The following is a 16,089-nucleotide window of genomic DNA, read 5'->3' as shown; positions in this document are numbered from 1 at the left end:
CCAGAGGGAATAAACAGGACATCCGGAATCCTCCAACCAGTATTTCTGTAAAAGTTAGCAAAATTTTACAACCCTAGTATTAGTCTAACCAATATCATCTATCAGTGGGTCAGAGCCTCATTACACTACAAACCAGGTTTGAGAAATTAGCGAGGTAACTTTGGTCAACTCCGAGTTCAATTTGAGATAACCGGTACCGCGGATATGGCTCACCAAATTAGCCAGGTACAATTCTATGACAACGAATCCCTCAGAACTAACTAACCCGCAATCCAACTCAGGGCGAACTCCATTTATTTTGAACGAAGCGTCTGAGCTGCGTGTTGAGGACCAATGAAATCAGAATCCCTCCCGCTCTCAAGAGATTGCGTCAGCTTCCCCTTCATTTGAGGAAGACGACTGATTTAAATCATTTTTTAGAAAATGGTAATGTTAAAATACCTATCACACTACACATTTAGTAATTGACAGAATGCATTTAAAACGTCAGGCACACTTTTGTATGACTTAATACAATCCTTATAGCATACGATTGGGAGGAAAAAAAACGGGATTGTGGTTGTGTATTGACACCAAAGACGGCATTTAACGAGAAGTTTAAAAACAAATAAAAACTTCACTTCTAAAAGCCTATTTCACATCGTGGCCTGCTGAATTTGCAAGATAATCAAAATGAAAGAAGTTGACGCATGAAAATTTTGCACTGACTCAGCCACGGATTTATGTTTCAGCATTTTCCCAGTGAAGACTTCGGCGTTCGACAAGCCATGTGCGACAGACACGCGCAATTACAAACCTGCTGGAGTTAGAGGCAGGTGGAACGAGCAATATCCACCATTGTAATACAGATTAATATGATCTCATTGGTCCTCTACTCGCAGCTCAGACATCATTCAGGATAAATAAGAGTTACGCCGCGTTCACGTGCTAAAACGACACTAAAACAAACGGACATTTCCGTCTTGGTAACTGGTTGAACGAGGCACGTGTATTATTGCAACCAGTTAGCAAGTCGTACATTCGCGTTTCCTAGCATGTGAACGCTGCATTAGCCCTTATTTAGCCTAAACCTGGAGCAGGTTACAGTGCAATTCAGAAAGTATTCAGACCCTGGACTTTTTCCACTTCGTCACATTACAGCCTCGTTCTAAAATATATTCAAATTGTTTTCTTTCCCCTCATCAATATACACACTATACCACATAACAGATTTTTTAGAAATAGTAAATGTAAAAACATATTTATACAACACATTCACATAAGTATTCAGACCCATTACTCAGTCTTTTGGCAGCAATACCAGCCTTGGGTCTTCTTGGGTATGACGCTACAATGTTGGCACACCTGTATTTAAGGTGTATAAAAGCCTGATTGGTGGAGTGCTGCAGAGATGGTTGTCCTTCTGAAAGCTTCTCCCATCTCCACAGATGGAATTCTGGAGCTCTGTCAGAGTGCCCATCAGGTTCGTGGTCATCTCCCTGACCAAGGCCCTTCTCCCGATTGCTCAATTTGGCCGGGCGGCCAGCTCTAGGAAGAGTCTTGGTGGTTCTAAACTTTTTCCATTTAAGAATGATGGAAGCCAGTGTGTTCTTGGGGACCTTCAATGCTGCAGAAATGTTTTGGTACCCATCACCAGATCTGTGCCTCGACACAATCCTGACTCAGAGCTCTACGGACAATTCCTTCGACCCCCCCATAGCTTCGTTTTTTTTTCTCTGGCACCTTAGGCAGGTATGCGCCTCTCCAAATCATGTACCAATCAATTGAATTTACCACAGGTGGACTCCAATCAAGTTGTAGAAACATCTCAAGGATGATCAATGGAAACATGATGCACCTGAGCTCAATTTTCGAGTCACATAGCAAAAAGGTCTGAATACTTAGATAAGTAGATAAGATATTCATGTTTAAAAAAAAATAATAATAATTTTTTTTAACATTTGCAATAAATAAGCAAACATTTCTATAAACCTGTTTTCGCTTTGTCATTATGGGATACTGTTTGTAGATTGATGAGGAAAGTATTTTATTGAATCCATTTTAGAATAAGGATGTAACGTAACAAAATGTGGGGGGGAAAGTCACAAGGGTCTGAATACTTTTCCCGAATGCACTGTATACAAAAATTTGCTTTCTCATTCAACCAGAAAAACAAGGGTTATATGTAGCGGTTTACCAAAGTTAGCTGGGCTTTCTGGAGATCCCCACAGAAAAAGACAAACAAGTAAATAAAGAGGACGATGACAGGCGGTGGGTGAGGTTTTTTGTCCATTTTGTGTTTTTTTTGTTGTATTTAATAAGGAAAAGCATAATTACTACAAATTACAAATAACACTAATAGCGAATCACATCAGCCTACAAAGCAGATATTATGAATATTAAATGTTATAATACAAGATCTCATTCAAGTATTTTACATTTTTCTGTTTTATATATTTTTTTTGTTCTTTTTTATTTATTTATTTTTAAATCTTTTTTTTTTCTCATGACAAGCCTGGGATATTGTTAAAGATAATGAACTATTAACATTTTGTTAATGGTTCATATACAGCTGTTTTTCTATTTATATGGCTTTATGGAATTGTTTCTCCTAGTTCAGTTCCCAGACATCATAGCCATTCACATCCTCTCAAATAGTGACATCGTTGACAAACCCAAGGCGGGTTACGTCCATCTTCCTCGTCCTCCCTCCCTCTTCTTGCTCTTCAAAAGTCTGGCCCAGTCCACCTGACCCTGCAGGATGCCAGACATGGCGCCCCCTAGAGTTCATCGGAGCGCCCGCTGATCCATCCGCAGGGTTTGTCACTATGCTAAAGAAAAGGCTGGACCCCAGAGCACCTGCCCCCCTCTATCCTGGCGGAGGGGGGCACAGGAGACATTCACTGGGGGGGTGAGGGTAGGGGGGGGGGCATCTGTCTGTGTGGCTGTCTGGAAGGGCGCCCCCTGGGGACACACCACATCCTCTCAGAGGATTAACTGGGTTGGGAAATGGTTGGGACTTTTTGTCTTATTTATTTTTTCTCGTCTTTATTCCTCGAGTAAATGATTTCTTGAGTGATTCATATCAGCCTCCTGAATTGACCCCGCAGCTCCATTGAACTAAGCCCACAAAACAGAAAAGAAAAATAAAGAAGCTAAAACATAGCTAATTCTCACTAAACTCTTGTAAATTGTTCAACAATGGCGGGGCGGGTTAATAAAGATATCATTTGAAACAAAAAAACAAAACATGAAGACAACTGGACATTCTAACACAGGGGAACCACCAGTGAATCACCCCATTTCCCCTCCAGCAGAAGGTATAGGCTAACTGTTATTTATGCTAACTTATATTTAACTAAAAGAGGACCATTGTACGTCACTGATCAATAACGAGTTAGGGGGACTATTCCACCACCATTAAACTCATGATACAATTCGTTCTAAATTGCTGTTGCGTGAACACACCAGCGATTCACATCACACAATTTGTCAACAAAATTCATCAAAATAAAATTTTGCAAATTAACTCTGATTTGGAGTTGAACTCTACTTCCTGGAAATTTGTAATGTCTGTTGTTGCATTGAATGTCAGTTGATGCCCTAATGTAAATTTCCCTTTATTTGTACTATACTAATTTTCCCATTTCTTGAAAGTCCAGAGGTTTCAAACACACATTCAATACAGAGACATACCCTAGCTTGAAACACAGCAAATTAAAAAGCAATAGAGATGAGAAAAAAAAAAAAAAAAAAATTGGGTACGTACACACATAAGGCGAATGAATATATAATCTGTTCTATAAACAAAACAAGTAGCCGGGAAGTGTAATTTCTCTTCATCTGTCCAATTCACATTTACATTAGTGGACAAAAAAAACAAAACTCATCTATTTGATATCATCAGTACTCATGTCGGATAAAGATTAAGTTATCTAAACTAGATTATTATAGTTGATCTGACTGGATGTAGGGGAATTATAACAGGTTGGTTGGGGTCAGAGGTGATACATAGCCTGTCCACTGGTTACAGTTCTCCAGAAGAACAGAGTAGAGCCACCTGGAAGAAACACTGATGTGTGTGTGAGAGTGGTGGTGGGATGCGGGGGGTATAGGCCATGTCAAGCTGCAGACTGAAGCCTTGTCTTGTTTAGCCCTGGAAAGCAGGCCATTACCCCCCCACCCAGAACAAAGCCCACCACACACCTAAAGCACCTGCCGCAGCATGCCAGATCTACTGGGACTGAGAGCCTTTCCTCTGTCGTCAAGTCATCCGGATTGGTGAGTCCAGTCCTGTAGCCTGAATGGTGTACAATGGATGGATGATAGGTTGAACAGATCGATGGCTGGAACCAGACTGTCCTTGGGAGGCTGGTGATTTTGGGGGGGTGTTAGGGGTGGGTGTGTACCCCCCCAGCAAAGCATTTTAGCACGAAGAGCCACAAATTGCAAACACGCCGAGGGGTGGGGAGGCTTTGTAACAGACCATATGACACTTGGAAGACAGTTCAGAAGGGGTGCTGTTTGGCAGGCGGGGGAGGGGGTGTCACTGAGTGGCCACTACTGTAGGTGATGACCGATGTTGCATATTTGCAATTATCAATGCTGTACAATCGACATTAAGGTGGCGGGCACAAATTAAGCAGAAAAACCATTAAAATAAGGCAACTTTCAACGATCTTGCTCATACTGAGGGACTGGTACAAGTCTTTTATTTTAATCATTTGGTTTCTTCTTGATTCCCCTCCCCCCCCCCCCCCCCTCTCTTCCCTCCAGCCCAAAACAAGTCAAATATTGTTTTCCTTAATTTTTTTCAAAAGTATCAGTTTCCAATCCACCACTCACCCCATAGAAGAAGAAAAAAATGATCAGATCTTGAAGAATCACTCATCTGTCAGCCAACAAATGGTGTCAAACAGGAAAGGAGGTCCAACGATAGAAAGGGGGCCACAAGGTTTGCAGTTGCCATCAAATGTGCTCAAAAACCATCTTCATTCCCACATAGTAACCCACCGGGAGAATATATGCTGCTAAGGTTTGCAAAAAATAAAAATAAAATAAAAACTACAATGGAACACTTCATCCATTCCTTCAATAGTCTTTGTCTCCAACAAGACAAAACTCGGTTTCAAACACAAAAGAAATTAAAAATGGAAGAGCCTTGATTTATTTAAATCACGAGACATTCGTCAAAGTCATTCTCTCATGCTTTGCGTGAACCATTGGACCCCCTTGTGTTGCAGAAAGGATTTGATGACGTTGAGTTGATCCGCGGGTTGTCCGGGGGGGTTTACTTTGGTGGCTTGGTGTCTGATGCGGTGGTAGCCGAGGCCTGGGCCGAGGGTCGCTGGCTCTGGCTGCTGTTTTTGGCATCATCCTTGGCGGGGGCCTGGGCGATCGGGGCCGGGCCGAAGCCAGTTTGGCTGTGGGGGCGGCTGGAACCCTGGGATGGGTGGCGGCGACGACCGTCTCCACTGGATGAGTGTCTCTTACGGCCTCCCTCCTCCATCGGGGGCTGAAAGGAAGGACGATGGTGAGATTTGGGATTGACTGGGGCCCCACAGACATTCTAACAGAACGTTCTGTAACAAAAGCATGCATCACCAAATTACACCGTATTCCTCCAGTGCACAACTTTGACCAGAGTCCTACGTGCCATTTGAGATGGAGTCCAAAACTACAGGGTGAACAGGGCAGCCAAGAGACAAGTCTTGCTGCAATGGCTGCCATTTTGTTAATGTTTAACAAACCCACTTGCACAATACCTAAAAAAAAGCCTGACGGAGCATGATAGCACTCCGATAAAAGCCTTGTCAAACAAGTATGATAGCCAACGCTCTAAATGATCATTTAAAAAAAATTAGTAGCACTGGTGCTCCCACTTAAAAAGGTTAGGAGCACCAGAAAATACAATATAATGAATTCTAGCTACTTTCCAAACACATGTTGTGCCTTGGAAGCTAATATGTAACGCTAAATACAATAGTTTATTATAAAAGCTCAAATTTGATACGAACACCTGTCATTGAAATGACTTAGTCATTTGTGGAATATTAGGTTCCTACATTGTGTAGGAGTACCATTTTCCTATTGAGATGCATTACATAGACAATCTCTCAAAATGTCAGGTTTGTGACGAGGACATGCAAGAAATGTGTCAAATTCATTGCGATGATCACTCATCTTCTGTGCCCCCAAATGTTTAAAATGAACTGGTCAAATTACCACGGCCCAGATTCCCATTTCTACAGATATAGGAATTCTCCGGTCGGAAAGGTTATTCTCCGGTTCATCAATGGTTATTCCATTATTGACGTTTCATGTTAAAAACATCCTAAAGATTGATTTCATACATCGTTTGACATGATTCTCTACAGACAGTAATAGATATGTGAAACACACCTTGAGGATTGATTCTAAACAACGTTTGCCATGTTTCTGTCGATATTATGGAGTTAATTTGGAAAAAAGTTTGGCGTTGTAATGACTGAATTTGTGTTTTTTTTCTTAACCAAATGTGATGAACAAAACAGAGCGATTTCTCCTACACAAATAATATTTTTGGAAAAACTGAACGTTTGCTATCTAACGGAGTCTCCTCATTGAAAACATCCGAAGTTCCTCAAAGGTAAATGATTTTATTTGAATGCTTTTCTTGTTTTTGTGAAAATGTTGCTGGCTGAATTCTAGGCTTATAGCTATGCTAGTTATCAATACTCTTACACAAATGCTTGTGTAGCTATGGTTGACAGTGTTGTTAAGAAAAGGCTAAGCTTGTGAGCCAATATATTTATTTCATTTCATTTGCGATTTTCATGAATAGCTAACGTTGCGTTATGCTAATGAGCTTGAGGCTATGATTACGCTCCCGGATACGGGATTGCTCGACGCTAGAGGTTAAGGAGAAGTATATCGCTAATTCCATGTTTAATAGTTGTATTTTCATCAACATTTATAATGAGTATTCCTGTAAATTGATGTGGCTCTTTACACAATCACTGCATGTTTTAGAACTACTGAACGTAACACGCCAATGTAAAATGAGATTTGATATAAATATGCACTTTATCGAACAAAACATACATGTATTGTGTAACATGAAGTCAAACGAGTGTCATCCGATGAAGATCATCAAAGGTTAGTGATTAATTTGATCTCTGTGTGTGCTTTTTGTGACTCCTCTCTTTGGCTGGAAAAATGGCTGAATTTTTCTGTGACTTGGCGGTGACCTAACAATCGTTTGTGGTGCTTTCGCTGTAAAGCCTATTTGAAATCGGACACTTTGGTGGTATTAACAACAAGATTACCTTTAACATGGTATACGGTACATGTATGTTTGAGGAATTTTAATTATTAGATTTCTGTTGTTTGAATTTGGCGCTCTGCACTGTCATTGGCTGTTGTCATATCATCCCATTAACGGGATTGCTGCCCTAAGAAGTTACAATTATTATTTGGGAGATTTCCCCCCCCCCATAGTCACACAGTACTTCCAGAATAGAACTTCTGGTCGCACAGCAAAATGTTTTGACCAAATTGGTAGCACGTTAAGAGCCCTGATGATACCACTGATAACAGCCTTATCTAAACCGCTGTTATTCACACATGTGGCTGGTAGTAAAAGGTGTAGTAAACATGTCTAAATTCACACTTTCCCAAGTAGTAAAAAGTTATTGTAGAAAAAAAACAATTCTTTCACAGATGTCTCTACTTACATCGATTCTGAAATCTTCAAGACGCTTGAACTTGCTCAGGCACTCCTGCAGCTTGGGGTCGATCTCCATGTTCTTGTTTTTGGAGTATTTAAGAAACGCCCAAAACTTCTCTAGTCCATACAGCTGGCCTGTGAGAGACAGGGACACACACAAAAAAAAAAGAAGGGACAGTGTTAAGGGGGCTAACGTCATTAAGGATAAGTCTCAAAATGGCAACCTAACCCCTATGTAAGGCTCTGGGTCAAAAGTGGCCCACTTTATGGGGAATAGGGTGCCACTTGGGACGTAGAAATTGACTCCTTTTTGGAAGCATAGTACGGAGAGTTACTGCACGGTGAGAATGTGTACAGTTGAGCGTTCCCTAGGCAACCTCTCACCAGCTTCGTAGTCTTTCATGGTCTCCTCCTGGAAGTCTTTGAAGATGTCTGGTCTGAATTTCCTCTCTAGTCCGTAGCTATAGTACCTGAACAGACACTCCAGACCGTACCTGCAACACAAAACATGATTTTTTTTTTTGTGAACAATCTGCCTTGTGTGGTGATCAAGCAGACTACAGGAACACTCATCTAACACCCGTAGTGGGCAACTGAGATCCTGGAAGGCCACACTGAGTTCTGGCTTTTTTTGTTCCAACCCAGCAGTAAGATGGCTGATCGAACTAATTGCGGTAGTCTAAATGGAAATCAGGTGATTAAATCAGACTGGCCCAACAGGGAAAAAAAAATATATATATATGAACACTGAAATGCTTAGACATTACTTTACTCTAAAAGACGAGAAAATAACCTTTCTACCCTTTTATGTCACAAAATGTAGAACAGAGTAAACCGAAACGAGGTCATCAATGGAGCATGATTGTGGAAAATACCACGTACCGCATTAGACAAAACACTTGTCGTGTTTCTAGTCTGTGTTTTTCTAAATGTGCAATGAGCATAAACATACGCATTGTTATAACGCATTGTTATAAAGGAATTGGCAAATCATTCTCATTAAATAAGCATCATCTTATCTAGGCAGGCCACTTGATTTAAACATTAAAAAAAAACAATGTTTTACAGGCCAAGTGGATCGAAAAACAGACAGGAATGTGTACTCGCAACAGTTCAACAGCTCTGCCTTGTTGGCGAGCAAATAGACTTAAAACATCAAGTTCAGCTGGCTACTCACTAGCACGTGGGCTTGAGAGTGTTTATGAGACCAGGGCTAAATTTGTTATACTAGAAGAATTTGGTTATTGTTATCCCCCCCATCTGAAATACCTACTGCAGCCCTCATCCTCCACCTGTTCTGCCAGTCACCTTCTGTTAAAGGTCCCCAAAGCACCCTGGGTCGCACCTCGTTTCAGTTCGCTGCAGCTAGCGACTGGAACGAGCTGCAACAAACACTCAAACTGGACAGTTTTACCTCAATCTCTTCATTCAAAAGACTCAATCGTGGACACTCTTACTGACAGTTGTGAGTGCTTTGCGCGATGTATTGTCGTCTCTACCTTCTTGCCCTTTGTGCTGTTGACTTTGTCCAATAATGTTTGTACCATGTTTTGTGCTGCTACCATGTTGTGTTGCTGCATTGCTCTGTTGTTGTCTTAGGTCTCTATGTTCTCTTGTCGTGGAGTGTCTGTTACAACTATCCATCCAATCAAAAGTTTTAGAACACCTACTGATTCAAGGGTTTTTATTTTTTACTACATTGTAGAATAATAGTGAAGACATCAAAACTATAAAAAAAACCCACATGGAATCATGTCGTAACCAAAAAAAAAAAGTGATAAACAAATCAAAATATATTTTAGATTTGAGATTCTTCAAAGTAGCCACCCTTTGCCTTGATGACAGCTTTGCACACACTTGGCATTCTCTCAACCAGCTTCATGAGGTAGTCACCTGGAATGCATTTCAATTAACAGGTGTTCCTTGTTAAAAGTTCATTTGTGGAATTTATTTCCTTCTTAATGCGTTTGAGCCAATCAGTTGTGTTGTGACAAGGTAGGGGTGGTATAGAGAAGATAGCATTTTGTAAAAGCTGTTATTTTCTCTCATATTATAGCAAGAACAGCTCAAATAAGCAAAGAGAAATTACAGTCCATCATTACTTTAAGACATGAAGGTCAGTATACAGAAAATATCAAGAAGTTTGAAAGTTTCTTCAAGTGCAGTCGGAAAAAAACATCAAGCGCTATGAAGAAACTGGCTCTCATGAAGACCGCCACAGGAAAGGAAGACCCAGAGTTACCTCTGCTGCAGAGGATAAGTTCATTAGAGTTACCAGCCTCAGGAATTGCAGGCCAAATAAATGCTTCAGAGTTCAAGTAACAGACACATCTCAACATCAACTGTTCAGAGACTGCGTGAATCAGGCCTACATGGTCAAATTGCTGTAAAGAAACCACCACTAAAGGAAACCAATAATAAGAAGAGACTTGGCTTGGGCCAAGAAACACGAACAATGGACATTAGACCGGTGGAAATCTGTCCTTTGGTCTAGAGTTCAAATTTGAGATTGTTGTTTCCAACCGCCGTGTCTTTGTGAGATGCAGAGTAGGTGAACGGATGAGCTCCATATGTGTGGTTTCCACCGTAAAGCATGGAGGAGGTGGTGTGATTGTGTGGTGGTGCTTTGCTGGTGACACGGTCTGTGATTTATTTAGAATTCAAGGCACACTTAACCAGCATGGCTACCACAGCATTCTACAGCGATACACCTTTCCATCTGGTTTGGGCTTAGTGGGACTAACATTTGTTTTTCAACATGACTCAACACACCTTCAGGCTGTATAGGGGATATTTGACCAATAAGGAGAGTGACGGAGTGCTGCATCAGATGACTTGGCCTCCAACAATCCCCCGACATCAACCAAATCGAGATGGTTTGGGATGAGTCGGACCGCAGAGTGAAGGAAAAGCAGCCAACAAGTGCTCAGCATATGTGGGAACTCCTTCAAGACTGTTGGAAAAGCATTCCAGGTGAAGCTGGTTGAGAGAATGCCAAAAGCGTGCAAAGGGTGGCTACTTAAATATATTTTGCTTTGTTTATTAACACTTTTTTGGTTACTACATGAATTAATGTGTTATTTCATAGTTTTGATATACTTACTGTTATTCTACAATGTAGAAAATAGTACAAATAAAAGAAACCCCCTTGAATGAGTAGGTGTTCTAAAACTTTTGACCGGTAGTGTATATATTTTTAATCCCAGCCCCGTCCCCGCAGGAGGCCTTTTGGTAGGCCATCATTGTCAATAACAATTTGTTCTTAACTGACGTGCCTCGTTAAATAAAAAGGTAAAATAAAAACATTACTGGATGTGCATTATGCAAGATGCTAGTAAAGAAATTATAAAGCAAATGTGCATTTTCAAAGAGACTTGAAAGCCAGAACAGTTGCAAAAAAAAAAAAAAAAGGTTAAACTACTTTGATACAATAATTAAATTGTTAGCCTGTCGTATTGTTGGCCTGTCGTATTGTTGGCCTGTCTTATTGTTAGCCTGTCTTATTGTTAGCCTGTCTTATTGTTAGCCTGTCTTATTGTTAGCCTGTCTTATTGTTAGCCTGTCTTATTGTTAGCCTGTCTTATTGTTAGCCTGTCTTATTGTTAGCCTGTCTTATTGTTAGCCTGTCTTATTGTTAGCCTGTCTTATTGTTAGCCTGTCTTATTGTTAGCCTGTCTTATTGTTAGCCTGTCTTATTGTTAGCCTGTCTTATTGTTAGCCTGTCTTGTTATTGTTATGGAAGGTTTATATTTAGCCTAGGTATACCTTCACAAGCCCTGAATTCATTAGATTATCCCTGACTGTTTGAAATACAGTGTATTGAGCATTAATTGTGCAACAAAGCTTAGTCAACCTTCCCCCTCGTCCAGTAGACTTCACCCTCCTCCCCCCTCCCGTAGGCTTCACCCCCCCCCGTAGGCTTCACCCCCCCCCCCCCGTAGGCTTCACCCCCCCCCCGTAGGCTTCACCCTGAAATGCTGAAAAAGACCACTTCTACTTTTGACTCGACTGCCCCCTGCTTTGTCAATGTTTGAAATGGTGAAAACAGAAGAATCAAATCGCTATTTAGACCGCCTGTGTGTTGTCTCTACCTAGAATATACTGCGAGCAGATGAGAAGACCCTCAAACCTTTCGCCGTCGGGAAGAAAGGTCGAGGTAAAGTCGGATCCACGACCACTCCATACAATCAAATATCTGTAGGTGGAGGAGTATTAAGCAAATAACGAAATGAAACATTTACCTGTATCCCTCCTTGCCGTCCTCCACCACCAGCTGTCTGAACTCCTCATACATCTTCCTGTTGAAGTGATCCCTCAGGAAGAACGACCAGAAACGGAACAGCGTGTTCATCTCCTGGGATTGGCCGATGCCCAACCGCTTGCGCTCTGTGATTGGTGGAGTAGAAAGGGTGAGACACTTTGGCTGTGTTGTGTCCCAAATGCCAACTTATTCCCGATATTTTCAAAAGTAGTGCACTATGTAGGGACCAGGTTGCTATTTGGAATGTAACCCTGTGTATCAAAGCCAGCCACCGCAATTTATACACAAGTGTAATGTGAAATGTGTGTGGGGCAACTTGACTTTCTAGAGACTGTGACAAAGTCAGAAGTTTCTGAATGAGAAAATAGTGAGCAATGGGAGCAAACTTGACTTTCTACAGACTGTGACAAAGTCAGAAGTTTCTGAATGAGAAAATAGTGAGCAATGGAAGCAGTATATGCAATGATACTACGCCTGTACTCTTTAAGTGTGTGAATGACTTATCTGTGTGTCTGTGTAGGGAAAAAAAAATAAAAAAAATAAAAAAATATATGGTTGCTATGAGTACCGTTTAGGCAGCGCCGACGGTACTTGTGGTAAACATGTTGAGTGAAGCCGTTCTCCTTGAGCAGTTCGTGGGAGGGGTGCTGGAACTTGGGGAGCGACTGGGGGGTACAGCCAATCCCCCCCAATGCAGGGGTACCCTCTGAGGGGCTGGCGTTGGAGCTGGAGAGAAGGGGGGGGGCGGGTCATTAAATACACAAACATCAAGGATAAATCCAACCTGAAATTAACGTACGAGTAGATTTACCAAAGTGGTAAACCGCTCAATGACTTCAACAATTAAACCACTCAATGACTTCAACAATTAAACCGCTCAATGCCTTCAACAATTAAACCGCTCAATGACTTCAACAATTAAACCGCTCAATGACTTCAACAATTAAACCGCTCAATGACTTCAACAATTAAACCGCTCAATGACTTCAACAATTAAACCGCTCAATGACTTCAACAATTAAACCGCTCAATGACTTCAACAATTAAACCGCTCAATGACTTCAACAATTAAACCGCTCAATGACTTCAACAATTAAACCGCTCAATGACTTCAACAATTAAACCGCTCAATGACTTCAACAATTAAACCGCTCAATGACTTCAACAATTAAACCACTCATTGACTTCAACAATTAAACCACTCATTGACTTCAACAATTAAACCACTCATTGACTTCAACAATTAAACCACTCAATGACTTCAACAATTAAACCACTCAATGACTTCAACAATTAAACCACTCAATGACTTCAACAATTAAACCACTCAATGACATCAACAATTAAACCACTCAATGACTTCAACAATTAAACCACTCAATGACTTCAACAATTAAACCACTCAATGACTTCAACAATTAAACCACTCAATGACTTCAACAATTAAACCACTCAATGACTTCAACAATTGTTATTGTGGTGAAATGTTCTAATTATGACAAAGATAAAGCCCTTTTTTGTAGGTAAAATGAACAGGTGTACGCGTTCGCAAATCACACAGGTGAGACTTGTCTCACCTGACAGAGGCAGTGCGGGACCGGTGTTCTCTTGAGTCCATCACCCAGCCAACGTGGCACTCCATTGGGGGGTTCGAGCTGTGTCTGGTCTTCCTTTTCCTGGGGGTCTGGAGAGAGAGGGGGGGGATCGAGAGAGAGGGGGGATCGAGAGAGAGGGGGTGATCGAGAGAGAGGGGGTGATCGAGAGAGAGGGGATCGAGAGAGGGGGGGGATCGAGAGAGAGGGGGGGATCGAGAGAGAGGGGGGGATCGAGAGAGAGGGGGGGATCGAGAGGGGGATCGAGAGGGAGGGATCGAGAGGGAGGGATCGAGAGAGAGGGATCGAGAGAGAGAGAGGGATCGAGAGAGAGAGAGGGATCGAGATCGAGAGAGAGGGATCGAGAGAGAGAGAGGGATCGAGAGAGAGAGTGATCGAGAGAGAGAGGGATCGAGAAGGATCGAGAGAGAGAGGGATCGAGAGAGAGAGGGATCGAGAAGGATCGAGAGAGAGAGGGATCGAGAGGGCAGTTAACTACACCAGGAGAACGACAGAAGTCAAGACGCCCACACCCAAATCCAGCCCGAGTCGGCAGTTTGAAGTGAAAGACACATTCCAAATCATATGTATGAACAGATGCCCAGTATAAGCCTGATATCAACTATATGTACAGTGCTGTTGAAAAGGAATTGCCCCATTTTCTGATTCTCTATTTTTGTATATTACATTTACAGGAAGCATTTGGTTGCAGTCATTGCAGCTAAACATGGCACAACCATCTACTGAGTGTAAAGGGGGCAATTAATCTTTCACACAGGGGAACTGTGTGTTGCATAACTTTGTTTATTAGATAAGTATGTAATATTTCTGTTATTTGTTCACTCAGGTTTCCTTTATTTAATATTAGGTTTTGGTTGTAGATCTGACATTCAGTAAATATGCAAAAGTTGCAAAAATTTGAAAAAGGGGCAAATAACAGGCTGTTCCCCCGGGAAACACCTAACAGGCTGTTCCCCCGAACACCTAACAGGCTGTTCCCCCCGGGAAACCTAACAGGCTGTTCCCCCCGGAGATCGACACCTAACAGGCTGTTCCCCCCGAGATCGACACCTAACAGGCTGTTCCCCCGGGAGATCGACACCTAACAGGCTGTTCCCCCGGGAGATCGACACCTAACAGGCTGTTCCCCCGGGAGATCGACACCTAACAGGCTGTTCCCCCGGGAGATCGACACCTAACAGGCTGTTCCCCCCGGGAGATCGACACCTAACAGGCTGTTCCCCCCGGGAGATCGACACCTAACAGGCTGTTCCCCCCGGGAGATCGACACCTAACAGGCTGTTCCCCCCGGGAGAGCGACACCTAACAGGCTGTTCCCCCCCGGGAGCTCGACACCTAACAGGCTGTTCCCCCCGGGAGATCAACACCTAACAGGCTGTTCCCCCCCGGGAGCTCAACACCTAACAGGCTGTTCCCCCCGGGAGATCAACACCTAACAGGCTGTTCCCCCCGGGAGATCAACACCTAACAGGCTGTTCCCCCCGGGAGATCAACACCTAACAGGCTGTTCCCCCCGGGAGATCAACACCTAACAGGCTGTTCCCCCCGGGAGATCAACACCTAACAGGCTGTTCCCCCCCGGGAGCTCAACACCTAACAGGCTGTTCCCCCCGGGAGATCGACACCTAACAGGCTGTTCCCCCCGGGAGATCGACACCTAACAGGCTGTTCCCCCCCGGGAGATCGACACCTAACAGGCTGTTCCCCCCGGGAGATCAACACCTAACAGGCTGTTCCCCCCCGGGAGATCAACACCTAACAGGCTGTTCCCCCGGGAGATCAACATGAGTTGAAGCTAAATGGCAGAAACTCTTATTTGTTACCATGGCGTCGACAGGCCGGCTCTCCTTCACCACGGGGTAGAAGCGGGGCGTCATGGGAGGGTCCTTCCGGTGCGGGGTGCGTGGCGTGCGGGGTGTCCGGGCACTGCGGTAGTTGGGCGAGTCAGGCACTGTAGTCGGGAGGGAGCGTGCTATTGTGGAAGGCTCGGGGGCACCGAACAGTTTGTTCGCCAAGGCGTCTACGGGAACTGAGAGATGTGAGACATAGGAGTCATGAGTGATATCTGGAATACGGTTATGGGTCATTTTAGTATCACAGCTACATAAAAGGATATGCACATGAGTAAGACGGGTATCTTATGTGGAGGGCATTGCTATAGTTTCCAAGCTTTTCAGTGTGTGTTGCAAAAGCCATAGACCCGCTTCCAACTCATTATTCTGCTCCATGGTGTCATTGCCCGTTCGTTCAGTTCAGTGGTTGAGCTAGGCACTGGATAGGCTGCGTAACCCCTGTTTTATTGAGAGGTCTGCGTCTTGTCCGTGTCTGTCTCGTGTGTGTGTGTGTGTGTGTGGTACTCACTCTGCTGGGGCTTGGGGGGTCCCGGGGGTACCTCCTGGTTGGGGTCGACAGGGGGCTCTGGGGTCAGGCAGTCAAACTCTTCTCGGCTGATCAGGTGAACCTTCTTGAAGTTCTCCACCTCTTGCTGCAGAGACAACATGGCAGAGAGCCTCAGTGAGACAGTCGTC

General features: G+C 43.2%; 1 protein-coding gene across 6 annotated transcripts in view; it reads right to left on the bottom strand.

The window, feature by feature from the left end:
* Window positions 1–2,255: 2,255 nt before the first annotated feature.
* The window catches only part of larp1 (La ribonucleoprotein 1, translational regulator), a 54,505-nt gene continuing 40,671 nt past the window's right edge, over window positions 2,256–16,089 (bottom strand). For all 6 annotated transcript variants that reach the window (XM_064982432.1, XM_064982434.1, XM_064982435.1 and 3 more), the window contains 8 exons: window positions 15,923–16,046; window positions 15,385–15,590; window positions 13,526–13,632; window positions 12,517–12,674; window positions 11,929–12,073; window positions 8,072–8,181; window positions 7,695–7,822; window positions 2,256–5,494 (listed from right to left, as the gene is read on the bottom strand). In XM_064982432.1, the coding sequence (XP_064838504.1) occupies window positions 5,270–5,494; window positions 7,695–7,822; window positions 8,072–8,181; window positions 11,929–12,073; window positions 12,517–12,674; window positions 13,526–13,632; window positions 15,385–15,590; window positions 15,923–16,046 (1,203 nt within the window). In that variant the 3' untranslated portion in view covers window positions 2,256–5,269. The remainder of the gene's footprint in view (window positions 5,495–7,694; window positions 7,823–8,071; window positions 8,182–11,928; window positions 12,074–12,516; window positions 12,675–13,525; window positions 13,633–15,384; window positions 15,591–15,922; window positions 16,047–16,089) is intronic.

Source organism: Oncorhynchus masou, chromosome 12 (genome assembly GCF_036934945.1).
Source record: "Oncorhynchus masou masou isolate Uvic2021 chromosome 12, UVic_Omas_1.1, whole genome shotgun sequence".
In the NCBI taxonomy this organism is placed as follows: Eukaryota; Metazoa; Chordata; class Actinopteri; order Salmoniformes; family Salmonidae; genus Oncorhynchus; species Oncorhynchus masou.
The sequence above is the reverse complement of the archived record's forward strand: the minus strand, read 5'-3'. Positions and strand labels throughout refer to the sequence as shown.